Genomic DNA, 19,115 nt, shown 5'->3' with positions numbered 1-19,115 from the left:
ACATCAGAAAAATGCACTTTCAAGAAAAATATAGGAAAAGTGATATGTGGGGGGCGGGGAACCGTTTGCTATTAATACAAATGTGTAGTTTTAGGGTTTAAATAAAGCAAGAAGCACACACACAGCTCTCAGCTCAGTTTTTAAAACTTTTTTTTATTTTTTTGGCTCATTTTTTAAATTATTTATATTATCTACAAAGTAAAAGCTTTAACTTAAAAGTTACATTAGGGTCAGGTGAGAGGTGGGTTGCGATAACCATCTTTTGTTTTTGTCATAAATAAACACATTTGTTGTATTTTCCCTGTCGCTGGCTGTTTTTTTAGTTTGGTTAGACACTTGTTGTCTTGTAGCAGCATCAGCGATACAACAGTAACATTAATACTGTCCAAAAATGGGTTGCTTTTTTTCCCCCCCCACCCTGACAAGGTGCAGACAAGAGTTCCAGTTTAATTATTCGTTCATAGATTAGTTTTCTCTTAAAACAAATCACTGCATCGTCAACCTGTTAACATTCTCTTATTGCCTTTTCTGGGGAACAAGGAAAAGGGGAGGGAAGTGGATAGGGAACAGGTCGGGTGAGGAGGAGGGGTGAAAAAAGGAGGAGGGCTCCTCATCCTCTTCATGAACGAAGTTTCTGCTCACCGGCGCCATCTATTTGCCACCTACAGCTGTTGCTGGTGATGAGGCTGCACTGCAAAAGCCACGCGACAACGTGAACGTGGGCCAACAGAAGACAAGTGTTTTGTTTTCAATGTTTACCTTGCGGATGCGCCAGGTAGGAGAAGGGTGTGGTGGAAGAGACAGGGATATGGTTGAGGGCTGTCTGCGCCATGGGAGGCTGAGGGCCACCCGGGGGGCCCTGCGTAGCCATCAGCATCATCGGGGGGTGGGTGGGCGGCGCGTGGTGAGATGGCACCATGCCCGACTGCATGTGCGCCTGCGACAAAGATACTTTGGTCAGCTTCGGCCTCTCTGGCCCCGAGATGGCTTCGGCGAACTTGACAACATCCTGCCATCATTTGGTCACGTTGATGGCCCCAAGTGAACACTACAAGTTACGTGTTCTGTACTTCCATTTTCCTTTTTTTAATGGGGATGTCTTTTTCCTAAGAACGCGAATGCTGGGAAGAAGCAATGGATGATTGTCTGTTGGATTCAATCTTAAAATGAGAGGGGGAAAAAAAAGGTCTGGAAAATGCATGTAGTTGACTTGCGCAGTACTTTTATAGATAAGGGCCATAATCGGCCATTTGAACTGGCTGGCTAATTAGTCGGTAGGACCTTAATTAAAAGCACACACTTGTGTTAATACGACATTTCTTTTTTTTAAACCAGCAAACTGAAAAGCTGAGCGCATGTGCGAGCATATTGGTCGCAGCCTTGAGCACTGTACACTGTTCTCAGGTGTTCATTTTTACCTCTCATATCAAAAATGTTTTGGTTTGTTTGAATTGAGTTGTACAGGTTATCGGCCACGATGATGGAAACATTGTGAAATGATTTATATTGGTGTCCTTTTTTATATAAACAACACCTGGAATTTGGACAGGGGTGTGCAGACTTATGATCTTACCGTCTGTAATTCCTGGAGCATATATTTTATGGTTGTTGCCAGATTGTTACCGTGTGTGTTTTGTGCTTACCTGCTGCACGTGGGCCATGTGGTTGGGGTTGTAGCCGTGCTGCATCTGCTGCGGGTGGATGTAGACAGTCTGCTGGGCCGACGGGAAGGCCGCCTGCGGGGACTGCGGGTTGGGGCCCGGCGTCATGGAGGGCGGCGTGGGGGCCAAAGCCGAGTACATGGGCTGCTGAGATTGGTTGGCCAGGTGAAGGGCCTGAGCGGCGGCGGCTGAGGAGCGGGACGAGAAGCAAAAGTCACGTGAACCGAGCGAGCCGACGCAAAGGAGCTCTCGGAAGGGCACAAATGTCGTCACCCGCTACCGCCTGAGGGTGCTGCGGGTGCTGCACGGGGCTGGCGGCCGGTCCTCCGTGCTGAGGTGGGCCCCCTTGCTGCCCTTGGCCTGTGGGCGTGGCGGAGGGCTGAGGGTGCTGCGGGTGGGGGTGCAAGGTGGCGCTAGGGTGAGGGTACTGCTGGGGCATGGGGCCAGGAGACACTGAAGAAAGAAAAAAACCCAGAAAGGTGGCATGAGACGTAACGTTGTCAAGATGCATTGTGGGATGCGGCGAGAGGGCGGGACTTACCATACATGGTGTGTGTCTGCTCTGGGTACTGCGTGGTGGAGGAAGACACCAAGCCGGGCTGGCCGTGGGCGTGCGGCGCCATCATGCGGGCGCTGCCTTGCATGACAGGACTGAACACGTGCTGTGCCTGGAACAGAAACCAATGTTTATTTTGGAGGGGTGGCAAACACACTCCTCCAAAAAAAAAAAAAAAATCCAACGGCCGTTCTTTTTCATCTGTCAATGTATGCGTGTATGTAAATGCTTCTTCGAGTAAACAGACCTGAGACTGGTAGTGTGGCATCTGTTGAACCAGCTGCTGACTAGGGAACTGTTGCGGGCTGCATGTGAAGTACTGGGCGGAGTAAGCCGGGCTCTGCGTGATGATCGGTGGCCCCGCCGCCGTGGCCGGGTGCATGAGGGTGGGCGTGCCCGGCGGGTGGTGCTGGTCCGACCTCTGCTGGGTCATGTTGGGCACTGGCCAAGGAAAAGAAGGTGGGACCACGAGCCATTGGAATATCACGCCATTTTTGGGGGGGGGTTACGTGTGAAGAGGAGAGAAGTCAGGCTGTTCTCACCTTTACCTGGTCTGTACGGTTTAGACTGGTTGACGGTCATGTGTGGCATCTGCACCTGGTACATCGCTGGAGACTGCATGGAAAGGATCAAGAAAATCAAAACACGATGGGAGGGAATTCTTTTTCTTTCTATTCACAGTTTAAGAAAAAATAAAGGACAAACATGTCAGACTGTAGGCTTCATCTTACCTGGACTTGCATGCATTTTCTACTTTTCTACTTTTTTTTTTTAACACCTCGCTTTCACTAAATAAACCCCATGCACTGCAGCAGAAATAAACATTTAGCAGAAATTTGAAAATTAAAGTGGTAAGAGATGAATTGCAATAAGTTGGCAAACCAACCTCTGAATGCATTAAAATTGACAAGCAAGCAAAACATCTCAGAGCTAATTGGGCTTGAACAAAACAACAACCAAAAAAAGTAAATAAAAGGATTTTTAAAAAAGTAGAAGAAAATTTTAGGAAAAATTCACAAACCTTCCATATTATGCTTTTCTAATGGAGCAAGAGAGACAGAGAGAGAGAAAGAGAGCGAGAGAGAGAGAGAGAGGATGAGGAGCAGGGGGGAGAAAAGGAAAAATGCGTGTCTTTACATGTGTCTGATGTTGGATCACCAAGTTGTTCTTAAAGCAACACGAGATGAATACATCATCATTTACACTCCAGCGGAACATTGGTGTCAAAGGGCGTCACAGCCGGGTCAGCTGCGAGTCTCACCTGTACTCCGGGACTCACTGGTGTGAGAGGATACATCTGGGGGAAGCACACCGGCTGGCCGTAGACAGTTGGGTGCTGCTGGACCAGGATGGAGGGGCTGGCCTGGCCCTGAGGTCGCGGGGGGGTCGGGGTGTTGGCTGGTTTGGGCTGTTGACAGACACGGGACGACACGGTAAGGTGTTCATTTCAAAACGCCCATCGAGTTCCTCAGATAACGCAGGTGACTTTGCGCTCACCTGCGTGTTGAACCTTGGCTTGAACTCATTGGCGTTGGGGTTTAAGGTGGACTTTCTTACTTGACTGCATGAAGGAAAGCAGCAGATAAAGATTCGGATCGGCATGATTGCACCGTTCCCGACAGCCTCCTTCAGATGGACGGGCTCACTCACTCTTGCACCGCCTCCTTCTTTTCCTCCTTTTCTTCATGCTTGGGCCCACCAAAATTTGACATGGCCGTCGTCTGGACCCCCTGCGACGTCACGTCCAGCCCCGCCCTCTTCTGCTCGGTCCCTGAAGGAGACGGGGACAGTGCGGCAGGGCTGCCGGGCTTACTCGCGTTGACGGCGCCGCCCGTGGATGGGGTGGTGCCGCCGCGGTCTTCGGGGTTCTTTGAGGAGGCTTTGTCCAAAGAGGCAAGGTCGGTGGGCTTGTCTGCGCAGTCTCTTGGAGGCTTGGTGATCATGTGGTCGAAGGCGGGATCCGGGTTGGAACTCGACTGCAACTGAAGAACCAACAAAGAGCTTCAAGTCGTACGAAAAATGAACAATGATTCAGGAGCGCACCAAAAGAGACACTCACCCGAAAATCTTCACTAAATTTCTTTAGATTGTCGATTTGTTTCCTGTGGTCAAGTGCCAAGGAGGGGAGACCTGCGAGCGAAGGAAAAGATCATTTCAGGGCAGGGTTTCCCCAACCTTTATCGCGCCACGGCACACATTTTACACGAGAGAAATTGCATGCGACAGCACCTAATAAAAATGTCACGAAACGTTCGGAAAGAATGATCTAATCTCAATATACTCACAAATGTTTTTAAAATGTGATCTCATTTAGCTTGACACAAAGCTAATATTCTCTTTTATGAATGGCAACGCGTGAATTGCACATTTTGCCCTCCAGCTGAATTAATTAACCGACCTGTAAACTAAACATCAGTGACATAGATCGATGAGCAAAGATACTTTTTTTTAAGTAACCACTTTCAGACCAATGAGTTTAAAATTGCAACAATTTTCAACCGTTGGGAATCACTGATTTCGGTTGTCCGTCAAACTAGAAAACCAAAACAGGTCCAAAGTTTCAGGGGTGAAAGACGGTCAAGATTAAGACTACCTTTGCACACTGGTCTGCTGATATTGGAAGAACTGTCCTTCATGCCGTCTTTGTTGGCTTTGGGGGATGTTTGTCTCGTCTCCTGGACACGACTTTCTTTAACTGTAACACACTTCCATGTTACAGCCCATACGTGATAAAGCGGCTGTGACAGCTGCTTCACTTGGAGCCTTACCATCTCCCGATAGAGAGGCGACCATGTTGGGGGCGGGGCTCGGAGCGGTCGGGGAGGAAGCTGACGTCGGTGTGGCGAAAGACTCCGCAGGAGCTGTTCCTGTCTGAGGAAGAGAGGCGGAGGAAGGGGAGGCTCCGCCCATATTGTTCTGACGCGGGGAGCGAGGTCTGTGAGCTGATGAGGAGAAGAGATTTTTCGGGGAAGAACAATGTGTGCAATTCCGCGAGCTAACACAGTTGGCCTTCTGGCATCATGGCTTGGCTGTTGAGACAAAAGTATGTTTACCTCCACTGACGACAGAAGACCAGGTTCCTCCCGAGGAGTTGCCTCGGTTCGCCGGAGTCACTGGGACGTCTCCGGGCGTCGTGTGAGAAATGAGGTCCACCGCCGGCGGCATCCCAGTGGTCCGGCTGGGCGGCACTCTGTGAGCACGGGGCATCCTCTGGGATTTCGGAGACATCCGCGGTGGACCTATGAGGACAGAAGACAAAAAAAGACATTTGAAAGAAGAGCCCAAGCGGAAAGGTCAACGGGAGTCACACCGCGAGTGTTGGGACATGCTTGTTAGTACCAGAGAAGTGATTGAACCACACGCAAACACGGCAAACATCTCAAACCGCAGCCAGGTGAACAGAAAGTGCAACGTGGGAGGTTGGGGGGGGGGGGGGGGCAAAGGTCATTGAACAGATTCGCTAACAAGCAGAGTTGAGCAGCTTCTGAGCTAGTGACCCTTGAGTGCAATGTACTGACAGAACTGGGGCAGAAAATAAATTCACAAACCAGGTACACACTGGTCGTTTCATGGATGATAAGCTCCAGGGGCTCATAGACAAAGTCTTTGACTTGCAACGTTCAGAAATATCCATTTATTTACAAATGTCAAAAATTCAATGCCATTTGCTGCATTGATTTGTCATAGCAGCTGCATTCAGATTCCATGTGGTGGGCATTCCAGGGATGGCAATGGCTAGTGATGAAAAAATGGAAAGGGGCGTGGCCTGGACGGGGCGACCAATCACAACAAGTAAGACATCATACGCGTCCAATCGCAGGGCTGTTTACAATCGGAAGATGGAAAGACTGATCGGGAGAGCTCGTGAAAACTCGACGATAAGGTAAAAAAAAAAATTCTCAACGGATTTAGACGATTCACAAAAATGATCAATTTAAGAAATAAAACGGTGGATTTCCGCGTATCCGCGGAAAATTGCCATCCCTGGCATTCATAAGGGGAAAGACGTATCCATGATTTTTTTCTTTTTTTCCTACAGGAGATATGCATTTTTAAAAACTTTTTTTGGCATTATTCTTGAATGAATGCCCTCTAGGAGATCGCCGTCAAATTGGTTTAAGGGGTAATTTAGGTCGAGTGTTGCTTGTGTCTCGCACTTTCAAAAATGCTTGATACCTAAAGCAATATTCTAAATCACGCTGCTTAAGTTAACTTCATCTTTAACTGTTGATCCACACTAGACCTGGGCAAAATTACTTTTGAAAGCAGTTCTCGCTTTTTAGACTTGGTAAGCGTCACTGTGGGTAAGACCACCTTCAACTCATGCCTTTGCCCAGGTCGACGCCACACTGACGTGGGTACCTTCTGAAGACATGCGTTTGGGCAGAGTGGCGGCCGGCGACGAGGACCCGTGGAGAGGAAAGGGGGATGAGGAAGAGCAGGAGGAGGAGGTAAAGGAGGGGTGGGATGAATGAGAGGGAGGCCTGGAAGGTCGAGAGGGGGGCCTGGAGGGTGGCCTGGTAGGCGTGGTGGCCCGAGGAGGCAGGGAGGAGGGGCCGGACTGGTAACGAGGAAGGGGGCGGGAGGAAGGAGACGGACAGGGTGAGGGCCAATGAGACGAACCTAAAAGAGGGAAGGACAAACGATCAAGGATGACACGCTACAATGAGCAATTCAAATGGAAAAAAAAAAAAGGGAGAGTAGTGCAAGAACCTAAAAGGCGCTTGAGTGAAACGGTAACTAAAATGTGGCGCGCGCCAAAAATGAGTTTGACACCCAGACTTAAATAAAATATGCAAGCTTATCTTCCTACACCGAAACCACAATTACTCTAACGGCAATCTGAAAAGGCACCCGCTCGCTGACGAACAGCCTAGACATTCACATCTGCCATCAGTGAATTCACCAAACGCTCCCCTACAGCAGCGATGACAGACAACATACTGTAGCATCTGCTTCGACAACAAATGCGGTGGTCATTCAGTAACGTCTTCATTGAAAAAAAATGAAAGGTTTATGTCGCCAACTACTAGTGTTTCAAGTTCACACTCAAAAATGACCATCACCTTAGCATCGACTACAAAAAAAAACAGAAGGGAAAATTACAGTTAATAGTTGTATTTAATGAATAAAAGAATAAATAAATAAAACCACTTCCAGGCCATATAAATGTAAAGAAAATGAAAAATTCAGAAGGGCGGTAATGATTCGTGCCTTCCTGGGTCGATGTTTTCTGACGCCGTTGTTGAAAGAAGTTCATTGCGCAACGTCTGTAACCTTGAAATGTCATAATTACAATCAATATTTGTAGGAAAAACAGTACTTTACTATAAAAGTGGGGGGAAAATGGGAAAAAAGGCATGACAGTATCAGCTCATGCTCTCTTGTGATGTGTTCTTATGCCGCTGCACAAATTAGTCCGTTGTGTGCCATTTGTAACGGTCTAACTTCATATGTCAGACCATTGTTATTATTATTATTGTGAGTATGACAGCATTAAAAAAAAAAGTAATAAATCATTCATTTAAAGGGTTAACATTTCTTTATTCCTTTTAATTTTCTATGACAAACTTATAGTGCTAAAGGAAAATTGAAAAACAAAGATGACCTGAAAATGTGTCGGCCATTTTGCAAAGAAAACGCTGGCTAGGAGGGAGCACAAAGCATCACAGGTGTGTGTGAGCCGGACCATCCGTACCTCCGTTCACCACCCTCTGGTCGCCCCCCGGGCTCTGATTGTAGTCATGGAGTCCCACGCGAGGAGCCGACGGCCCGGCCGAGTTCGGAGTCAGACGTGGGGAATTCTGGCGTCCTGACCCCCATGACATGGCTTCCCTGTTTCTCTGGCCCGGGGGAATGTATTTGTTCTCCCTGCACACAGACGCAATCAATACGATGCTACTTCGGCGCGGTGGACCTGTCACCATGTGAACTAAGTATCACCTGCTTAATGTGTGCATCTCTCTTTCACCTCTCACCACCGCGGTGAATTTCTCCTCCTCTGAGCGCTCGTCGTTCTCTAGGGCCACGCGGGCCATGTATGTAGAGCTGGCTTCTATCTCCTCGGCCAGCTGGGCGGCCCGGGCTTCCCTCTTGAGGAACTCCTCGGAGTTGTCACGCTCAAGCGGGACACTGGCAAACAAAGGCAGGTTAGAATACAGCAATAGTGACTGACATGTTTTGTACTGCTATTGTGTTGCTTGTTAGTTATCTGGAATAATAAAAACACTTCAATCTATTTCACCCAAAAATCTGGAAGCTGGATCAAAGTTGTTGTTTTTTCTCAATGAGTTGAGACAAGAAATCTTTATGGAAAAAAATTCAAGAAGATACATGTGTGAGTGATGGACATCCATGGAAGTCCGGATTCAAAGTACAAATGTTTTGCCTTGGTGGAGGTCCTTGCTCAAAGGCCACATTGGATTTTTAGGTCATTGGTAAATTGAGTAAAAGGGGAGGGTTAAAATGTACTGTATATCTAATTTCTAATTTTGTCACCTACAAAATTAACTTAGTAAAATGAAAATTGTTTACTCTAAGATATATATTTTTTAACTATTTGTATTTCATTATTATTTGCAATAAATGCATAAAAATATCATCAAATATGATTAATTTGAAAAATATATTTAAGTAACAATTTTAGGAAAACAAAGGACTTGATCATATAAATATGGTTCGGCTTAAACAATGGCACTGCAGCCATTGCTTTGACCGCCATTATATTTATAGGGTGAAATTGAACTATTATAACTTAAATTAGTGATACTATGCATCAAAATCAAAGACTGAAAAAGACCACTCAAAAGAGAGGAAAATGTAATGTAACAAGAGATGCATCAACATGGACACGGTATTCTTACGTATAGGTGGACAGGCTGCTGTCATATGTAGACAAGACACCGTATTTCTCCTCGTTGTACTTGAACATGTCATTGGGGTCCCACCCATTTGACTGCAACAAGAAAGAGGTTGCTTTTTAATTCCTCCAAACGGAAAATGCGAGGCCTCGATCCGTGTTTGCTGGGGCTGTTTTATTTCTTACCACATCGGTATCCAGTGACTCGAGGCTGTCAGAATTGTGGGTCTCGCCGCCATCCCACGGCTCGAGATCTTTCTCTTTGTGCTCGCCATTGATCCTGCCACTCACTGCAGAGTCTGTGAAGTTATCTGAGACACGCAAGGATACACCTTTATGCTCTGCAAACACACAAGGTAGGCAGGGAAAACGCACGCTTACCGCTTATGCAAAAAAAAAAAAAAAGCACACATGCCTTGAGGATTTTTGAGCGGGGAATAAAAGACGCATCTACTTGGAACCACTCACAAAAATAATATCCTGCGAGACAAAATAAAGATCTCCTGAGCTGGTGTTTATCAAGTCACCCAACAATCTGCGCATGAGTGGTCATTATCATTGAGGCAAAAAACAAAAATGACTAATTGTGTTGTCACTCGATTAATAAACTGATCAATAAAAAATGCCATTAAATAAAGCAAGAATATGCATGTTAAAAGTGCCACCAGTGGACAGAATAATGCACATCAGCGGCATTACTTTTCATAGTCCCTATACTAGTCGGACTGATGTTAGCAAAACTGGCCGATATGTTTTGCGACTGCTGTCCATCAAAGAAGTTAAAGTTGCACACACAAGCTGGGGACGGGGGGGACGGGTGAAGCAGGCATGCATTTAAACTGCAGTCAATCAGACGACGGATTGAAAATGAGCCCAATTGTTAGTGGGCCATTTTATTTTCTCATGTTTTCAGAGTCAGTTTACAACGAGTTGCTTTCAATGGAAATGAAATGGTCGGTTTGCTATGCCAGGTGGGCGTGTTCTCATCCATGAGCTGCTGAATTATTTGAAATCATAGCTACCATTTCATGATTAGTCTGGTACTACAAGTTACAAAAAATAAATCGATATAGATGGAAGCATGATGGCACGAGTACAACCAAGTCTAAGCTGCACTGAGGATCAACCTTTTGCAAGAGTCTCCAGTAAAAGCTTGATGGTGCAATCTGCCTGATCTTCCCCTGAAAGCAACAACATGAAGCTCAACTACAGTGGAACCTCTTAAGTGAAACAGAAACAGCTCGAGGACGCGGGGCACCTTAAAACATATTCAAATTTTCGATTGTAAAAATGGAAATAAAATATTCCAGGGACCAAATAAGGCCTTTGTGAAATGCACAACCAGTATAGGAGTGTTAAAAGCTAATCCAAAAGTTGCTAAACACTGAATAGCTTCAGGTTCTGCTTTAACTTTTAAGTAATTGATGCGTATGCATGAGAAGCAAAAATACACAAGACGTTTTCACTAGCACACAAATTATTAAAAATTTCCCATATACACTGTAATCATACCACGAACTATGACCCCAAAACAGTTAAATATCACTGCAAATACATTTTAGATTGAGTTGAAGAACAAAAAGGCTTTCAGGTGATTCGACTTGGCCTGGAAGTGCAAGTGAAGAATCACCATAATTTTCATTAACAACCCAAACTAAACTAGGCTCCTCCCTGACACACAGTTTGTCTCTTAGTGAGGTGCATTACTTCTGCACAAACAAAAAATAGGTGGGTTTTCCAAGATGGATTTTGGTTCCACAGAGAAACAAAACAAAGAACTGATGAAAAGTGAACTAAGAATATGGGGAGGATTTTAGTGCGTTGACCGCAAGTGACGTTAATTTAGTTGTATGACATTTATCTCCTCTTGCCATGCTCTTTTCTAAACTCCTCAGGACAAGGCACTGGTGGTTAAAAAAAAAAAAAATTTAAAACATGCACAGAATAAATAAGCACTTTGACACTCGCTGCGGTGAGGTCTCACGCAATATGCTGACATTTCCTCTAAACGCCATGAATCACAGTGGCTGAAACTCAAGACGTATTGTGCAGCTCTCAAATATTTTTCTCTAAGCTAGCGTATTTCGTGCTGCCAATATTTTCACCACGTCCCCATTGTACATGTTCACTGAGGCCAAGGCTTTACGTAAGATGTCACAAAAACCCAGATAGGTATGTGCTGACCATCTCCTATTTTTTTAAATGATTTTTTCCCCCACAATAATCAAGCAGCTCTAGGTGGAGCTTATCAATACTGCAGTTTTTTTTTTAAATTCAACCCCGGGGCCAATTTAGTCCCGAAGCTCAGAACCCATCCCTCCGGAAGACCGTACAATACATAGGTAAAGGAAAAACCAAAAAAAGGAAAAAAATAACAGCTTTTGAAGGACAATTTACACAGTGTATTAATAATTTCAAACTATGGCCTATTTACATACAAAATCTTGTTTTGTTTTTTTAAATAAACTAAATTATAAGGCTTATATTCGGGTGCCATCAATAGCCCGGAAATTATGGTATTCAAACGTGAGGGGAAATGAAGGTTCCGGCCTGAAGGGCAGTTGACTTTGGAGGTTCCACTGTTTTTGATTCTGTTTTTTTAAGCCGCAAGATGAAGCAGCAGAAAACCTTGAAAGAATCACCATTCAGCTTATAAGCAGCAGCACGAGCGATTGCGACAGGTTTGATTATTAAGTCGAGACAGTCTGCAGGACAGAACGGGGTGAGGATAAAAACAAACATGTTACCTGTGTCTGAGGAAACTAGACCGTAGGAGAGCAAAAGACAGGTGAAAAAAGTGTGAGAAGATGGAGAGAATGAAAGAGTGGTGAACTACTCGCGACCTGCACAACATTTCTTTGTACAGCTAAATTCACAGGCTCACATACAGGAGCATAAAATATCGATGATATTGGCAATGATGCTATTCAACATGGAAGATTGTGTACGTCAACACGTTAAGAAATACTGCCGTCATAATCGGGGCCCCTTACACACTCCACACGGTTGCACCTGCTCATTTTCAGACTAAAGCCTGGCACAGAGTCGATATTTCTCAAAACAGAATTGTATAGGTCAAGATGAATTAGACGGCATCATTCAGTCTTTATTGAGTGCCTTCGCTTCGGATGAATCGATGGATCGCATTAGTCTTCAACGAGCAGCCTCTCAGAGCAGACACATCAGCCGAGTCCCTGCTCATTAATACACACAGATCAATACGGCGTGTTGTGTGTATGCACTGACTGACTCAGTCGTGTGGTTGTTGGTGAGTGAATGCAAAGTGACAAAGTCACCTTTTCGCAGCGTGAATGCTTCAGGAGTTCTTATATCAACAAGGCTGAGTGTATGTACAAACCCAATTAAAACTCAATTACATACAAGTTGAAGATGATTTGCAAATCATTGCATTACGCTTTAATTTGTGTTTAACACAACGTCCCGACTTCACTGAAATTGGGTTTATATACAAATAATGCTGATGGGTCATACATATTTGGCATACCTTTCCGAGCAAAGTTAAGGTCAACGTCTTTAAAAGACACAGCGACAACATCGGAAGCCTTGAAGACGATGCTTTCCACAATGTCCTCTTTCTTGGGGCCCGCGCTTGGTTCGGGGCTCTTCCTGTGGGCTGCATCCAACACCAGGTCACACTGGGAAAAAACATGGGGGGGGGGGGGGGGACAAAACAAAAATATCACACCCTAAGTTAGATTTCCACTTCGTAAAGCATTGACCTCAGCCAAAGTCAAACCTTTACATCCATTTGGGGGGGGACTCGTCCTCAAATCATTTGAGTGCCTTGAGTCCCAAAAAGTGCTCAAGGTATTTTTTTCTGCCTCAAGCATCTGTTCATTTGGTGCAACATCCCAGCAACGTGGTGAGAAGGCCTAACTTCAAAATAAAACCTAACCGAATAATACATGGGCACCAAAGCCTTGTTGCGCTTTTATTTTGAAGTTGTTCGTGATACGTGTGGTGGCTGACTTGTCTTGTCTTTCCGAGTGGAGAGGCTCCTAGTCTGAGCCCAGTTTAACTGATAACATGATAAGCTGTCCACTGTAGTGACCGCTGTCCCTGAAAGGGTTAAATTGCGTCACTAACTATTGTCACAACATTCAATTATCAGCGTACTGCATCAAAAGAAAAAGTGCAGACTGAAAGGAGTGGACTTCGTCAGCACCACCTCTGAAGTAAGCCTCAACGACAACAGACTGGCACCTTACCTCTGGACCGTAAGTCTTGAACACTCCTTCATAGACGGCTCCATTTTTCACCTTCAGTTCACACTTGGTTCCCTGTAATCATTATTCATGTTTTCACTTGTGTGAACATTGATTCATTCACATGCTCAAAAGTCAATTCACATGCTCCAAAGACACGTTCAGAAACCATCTGCTGTGAAGCACCCTGCTGACTGATCAATGCGCATTGTGTTAAAGGCAAGCAAACTCAGCTGCCTAAGCAAATCGCCCGGGCTTTGTTTATTGCTGTGTGGACATTTTGAGGAAACTACAGTTTGACTAAGTCATTTCAAGAAATCACGAGTCACACAATGCTATCTGCTACTGCTGCGTCAAGGTCACACATGATTCTGCAAAGCGCAATGTGGTTATTTTGGCAGCGAACATACCACAACTGATGTCAAGACGTGGACCATCCTCATGTTTGCATACACGCCATTGAAAATGACCTGAAAAGGAAAGAAACACAGGTGCACCGTTACAAATTTAATTCAATCCCGAAATCAATTTTTCCCTATTGCAGTGCATTTTAAATAGGGATGACAGTGCTTTTTTGGCCGTTACCAAGTACCAATCTAATACCGCAGTAATGCATTAAGTAAACAAGAGCGTACATCCAATTCTTCTCGAATTAATGTAGAAATATACATCCATCAATGTGTATGTTATATGGACGATTCCACAAAATTTTACCACTCCGCCCACCCCATAAAAAAAAAAAATCTGGGTATGTGTTTTTATAGAGAATATGTATTATGTGAAAAGGTAAAACATAAGACCATGCAAAGAAAGAAACTGGTTTAATAAAGAGTAATTACTAGAAGTACTGTAGTAGTCATGTGTCAGATGTATGCCTTAAAGGGGCATGGCCTAGAGAGTGACAAAAGAAGTCAGAGTGGCTCCTTGCCAGTGTTCTCATTTTGTATTTGTGTGTTTTTCCTGTTCAGAAAAAAAAAGCAGCTGAAAGTGCCCTGAAACACAGGCTCCCTTTTCCCACATGCGAGGGCATTGAACGACTTGATTTACTTCATTTTATTTTCACTGAATTCTAGCAGAAGTATATCTGAAGCTAGCTAGTAACACATTTTGCCTTGCAAATTCGCACGACAAGAAAAATAAACTGCCAGTCAAAACCTGCACGTAGCATGTAAAAAGACTGACCTCATAGCACCTTGATTGGGTTTGTTATGTGTTCTTTTGTTTACTTCCATGTTAATCTGATCATTCCGATAAATCACATTTTCCTGCTTTACCCCACCATATTGGACTCATTAGCAGAGGAAGAGAATACATTCAAATAGCATCACAAAACACTGAGCAGTGTACCCACAAGCTTGCAAAGTGTTCAAGCAGGCGACTTACCGCTGCAGGACCTTTACCACTGTGTCTTCCCCTGGAAAATCAAAGTGACACAAATGACAAACATTCGTTCTAATGCTTTACAAGCAAAGTGGCGTGATCAAAGTGTTTCCGTTAGAGGGAGTGACAGAAATTCCAGGAGACCGACATGTGGTTCACTAACCAAGATTAAAGCAGTGTAGACCGCACGCGTACACACAAATGCAATTAATCCAGTTCTCCTAAGAGCATGCGATATATGAATGCAACATCCATCCATTATCTGAGCCGCTTATCCTCACGAGGGTTGCGGGCGTGCCATCTATCCCAGCCGTCTTCGGGCAGCAGTCGGTGTACACCGTGAACCGGTTGCCAGCCATTCGCAGGGCACACATAGACAAACAACAATCGTCCGCACTCACAATCACGCCTACAGACAAATTAAAAGTATTCCATTAACCTGCCATGCATGTTTTTGGAATGTGGGAGGAAACCGGAGTACCCAGAGAAAACCCATGCAGGCATGGGGAGAACATGAAAGCCACCGTGCTGCCGAAATGCAACAAACACAGCAGCTGGAATTTCTCACAACCTTTGGTAGCAGTAGAAGGACTTACACCTAACCAATAAATGAACACTACACACTAAATGGCAATGCCTCTCACTTTTCATGGACACACACAGAAATCAGGCAATAAATAAATAAATAAATCTGAACTGACCTCCGATATGACCAGAGCCTAATCGAAGTATATTCTTATGGTCACGTCATTGATTGATCTTACTCTGACATTATAGCAACACTCTAAAATAGGGGTGGGCGATGTATAAGTTGTTTTCAACATGTGTAATTTTAGATCATCGGGTAGTTATGTTGTCTCAAATACATTCCCGTTTGCGTCCATTTATTGACTGCAAAATGGGAGGACGTGATGAAATCCTCATTCACAGCGAGAGTCAGTCCTGTCGGAAGGTCCATCAGTCCGTCCGTCACTGACAGATGAAGTTTTACTCACGATTGATGAATGACGGGAAACTTTTTTTTTTCTTTGAATAACAGATTAACCACTGACAGGGGTGGGGTGTTGTCCATCAGTGTATTCATCACTAACCAGGTCATGTACTGATGGACCTCTCAGTCCGTTTTGCTGACTACTGACAGAAACATGCCCGCCTCTATCGCATGTGTTTGTTTGCGGGGCGAAATAAAAGCTGGGTTGCTTCCATTGACTATGTCCGGAAAAGCTTTGTGCTTCCTGTACAGTAGGTGTCAGTCTGCACCACAGAGGTGTGATCCGCCTATGAACCAAGACGACGAAAGAGTGGGGAGAAGAAACAGACGACAACGTGCACTAATAGACAGGAGCAGGAGTACAAGTGACTTAGATTGGATTTTAACCTTGGCCACAACTGGTGAAGGTAAGCCATTTTAATCTTTAAATTATAACTGTTGATAGACAGACTGGGGGGGCCGGTGAAATTTACTGACGGAAGCAATGACGGAAGCGCAGTTAAAATAACATGACAGACTGACCGGCTGACGATGACGGTTTGGTTCGGCTTGGAAAAAATGATCGAGTCATGATGACGGACCGTCAAATTTTTGTAAAAGGCCCACATCTGCTCATTCAGCAAATCAGCAAGCATAGACGGCGAAGGAAAGGGAAGCAATAAGTCTTCATTCTGCAAAGCAGCGGGCAGGATTCAAGTCAATTGACTTAGCCGAGGGAACACAACTTTGATTTCCAATATGGAGGAATGCCTCATCTCAGTAATTTAATAGCAAGACGCAAGTTCACGTGCCGCACCTGGAACTTATTCTGGGTTTGTGTCAGAGTTTTTCTCGGACAAAGATTTCTCTATCAGTTTGACAAGATGGACATCTGTCAAAATAATATTAGTTATGGTTCAGAAATGCTGTCTGTTCATAATTGTTCTGTGAAGAAAGTGCAAATTTGCAATATTTCTTATAGAGTATCATTAAATTATCATTATCACATTTTCTGTTTGTTTGTTTTTCTTTGCTCATATCACCCACCCCTACTCTAGTATGCACTCTTACCCATTTATGCATTTCCTCAAATGCAGCTTAATCTTTTAATTAAAATTCACTGTATTCTTAGTCAAGTTCAGGAAGCGACCTCAAATGCACCTTTTTTCTTCCGGTTAAATGCACTTTATTGTTAGAATCACATCCTAAAATCCACATTCATTGCTTGTGTCCTCAAATGCACCACCCACATGTAAAAGGCACCGACTTCTTCTTGTGACGTCCTAGAATACATCCATCCATCCATTTTCCGAACCGCTTGATCCTCACTAGGGTCGCGGGGGGTGCTGGAGCCTATCCCAGCCGTCTTCGGGCAGTAGGCGGGGGACACCCTGAATCAGTTGCCAGCCAATCGCAGGGCACACAGAGACAAACAACCATCCACGCCCACACACACACCTAGGGACAATTTAGAGCGTCCAATCAACCTGCCATGCATGTTTTTGGAATGTGGGAGGAAACCAGAGCACCCGGAGAAAACCCACGCAGGCCCGGGGAGAACATGCAAACTCCACACAGGGAGGCCGGAGCTGGAATCGAACCCGGTACCTCTGCACTGTGAAGCCGACGTGCTAACCACTGGACTACCGGGCCGCCCTCCTAGAATACACTTCATTCATTAAGTATGTCCTTGGATGCACATTCATCTTTCTGTAAAATTCGCTGATTTCTTAAAACTGGAGTAACAGCCTAAAACGCACCTTCTTCTTTGAGCATGGCCTCGAATGCACCTTGTTCAGCGACTGGAACGTGGCCAGGTATGCAATCACATGCGAGCTCACTCGCCTTCAATATTAATCAATAGACATTAGCTATCATTAAACATTTTTAAGTGAAAACTTAAGGTTCGTTTTCCACTAATATCAACTCGTATAAATCTACAAATGTACAAATCGAATAAAAGGCCTCCTGCTTTACAGTGCGCGTTTAAATGTAGAATTTTTTTTTAAAGACGGCCTCAATTGAAAGCTGCGCAGTGAACAAACAGGGCGTGCTATGCCGGTGAGTGCGTGAAGAAGCCGAGCTGAAATGAATGTATTTCGCTGACAGCTATGCGATCACCCGATCCTTGGGCATCGCGTTTAAAAGTCACACTTGAAGGACATGATTATTTCACATGAGCGGGGCGACGTCAAGGTTGACAAACAGCTTACTCGACCATTTCTTCACCTACACACACAGACCCCTCCGCCCTAGTTGGTGTAATTGAAAAGGAAAAATACAAATGTAGCATCGGTCGACATGAATGTTAATGGAAGTACTCAGTCAAATGATGCGTTCAGGCAACGACTGATTAGCGAGGCCAGGGCGTTCAGTTACTGACTGCCAAGAGGCTAATCAGCGTAAACCAAGCCATCGTAAAGGAGCAGTATGGAAATATGCTGGTGGGGAAAAGACTGATTGAAAATGCATTAATCAATTCGAAATGGTGATGTTAATGTGTACTACGTAGGGCGAACGGACAGGCCGCGCTAGCTCAGTGGCTTTCTGGGTGACCATCACGTCGAAAGGCCCTCACACTCGTTTCCCCCCCATCAAAAAATAAGCACAAGACGGGCATGTCATCCCAAAATAACGACACCATGGTCGGCGAAATGTGAACACGTCGGGAAAACGGACCACTGCACGAGAACCCGTCGTTGTATTTGTTCACTTCGTTGAATGATTGAAATTTGCACTGACCTGCCCAGATTCTGTCGTCCCCCGCCGCTTCCTCCGGCACCAGCGGCGTTGCCACCGCCGGGCTTGCTGCGATTTCCACCGGCCTTCATTGACATGGCGAGCCCATAAAAAGCGGTGTCCTAAAATGACCAGCTTGACACCGCAAATTCTCTTGACGACGACGAGACAACGGTGTGCGTGTGTGTTTGTGGTGGTTGGTTTTGTGACTGTTAGCCCCCGCCGTTAGCAGAGTCCCGAGCTCTGGTGGCTAGCAGGCTAATGTCAACGTGCCTGTCTTGAAGATGCTATGCTAACAAGCTAGCGGGGCTAGTCGAGCCCAATTAGCACCCTGTACAATTGCTTTTAAAAGAAAAGGGGAAAAAACGCGACTTAAAAAAAGACAGCCCGTGAAAACGGCTCTGCTGAAATAAATCCTGGCGTTAAACCTCTTGCCAACGTGCTGCGTGAATCCGAACGAAATGATTTTGTAATCTGAAATTTGATTTTTAGTGCTGTCTCGGGTTGTTTCCGTTGCTAACATCGAAAAGACCAAAACAGTCTGAAAGGGGACAAAAAAGAGCGGAGGGATATTTGACATGCGTAGCGGCACTTGGCTTCCGAAGGAACGGAAATATATAACCCTACCACATTTAACGACAACGCACGGTTATCGCAAATGGACAGCAAACGACGCGTTTAAATCAAACAATCACGACTATACTTGTGTATTTGAAACAAAAGC

General features: G+C 45.0%; 1 protein-coding gene across 7 annotated transcripts; it reads right to left on the bottom strand.

Annotated features, from left to right (window-relative positions):
- Positions 1-133: 133 nt before the first annotated feature.
- On the bottom strand, positions 134-18,683 carry atxn2 (ataxin 2). Of its 7 annotated transcripts, none has more exons than XM_086110674.1 (26): positions 18,395-18,683; positions 14,686-14,716; positions 13,713-13,772; positions 13,306-13,377; positions 12,582-12,732; positions 11,824-11,838; positions 9,263-9,417; positions 9,081-9,172; positions 8,161-8,349; positions 7,916-8,088; positions 6,580-6,840; positions 5,271-5,456; positions 4,986-5,159; positions 4,811-4,912; positions 4,277-4,347; positions 3,868-4,199; positions 3,715-3,778; positions 3,479-3,625; positions 3,239-3,256; positions 2,760-2,832; positions 2,465-2,658; positions 2,203-2,329; positions 1,935-2,114; positions 1,644-1,849; positions 760-937; positions 134-691 (listed from the first exon to the last, which is right to left on the bottom strand). In XM_086110674.1, the coding sequence occupies exons 1-26, from the start codon at positions 18,487-18,489 to the stop codon at positions 663-665; spliced, it is 3,375 nt and encodes a 1,124-aa protein (XP_085966800.1). In that variant the 5' UTR covers positions 18,490-18,683; the 3' UTR covers positions 134-662. The 7 variants fall into 7 exon arrangements, with proteins under 7 accessions (XP_085966800.1, XP_085966801.1, XP_085966806.1 ...); XM_086110675.1 differs by having other exon boundaries at positions 2,766-2,832; XM_086110680.1 differs by having other exon boundaries at positions 9,263-9,387.
- Positions 18,684-19,115: the final 432 nt, after the last annotated feature.

The sequence above is a fragment of the Hippocampus guttulatus genome, chromosome 5 (assembly GCF_054856545.1).
Source record: "Hippocampus guttulatus isolate MCC_2025c chromosome 5, RoL_Hgut_1.0, whole genome shotgun sequence".
Classification (NCBI taxonomy): Eukaryota; Metazoa; Chordata; class Actinopteri; order Syngnathiformes; family Syngnathidae; genus Hippocampus; species Hippocampus guttulatus.
This window is presented reverse-complemented; position numbering and strand designations above follow the sequence as displayed.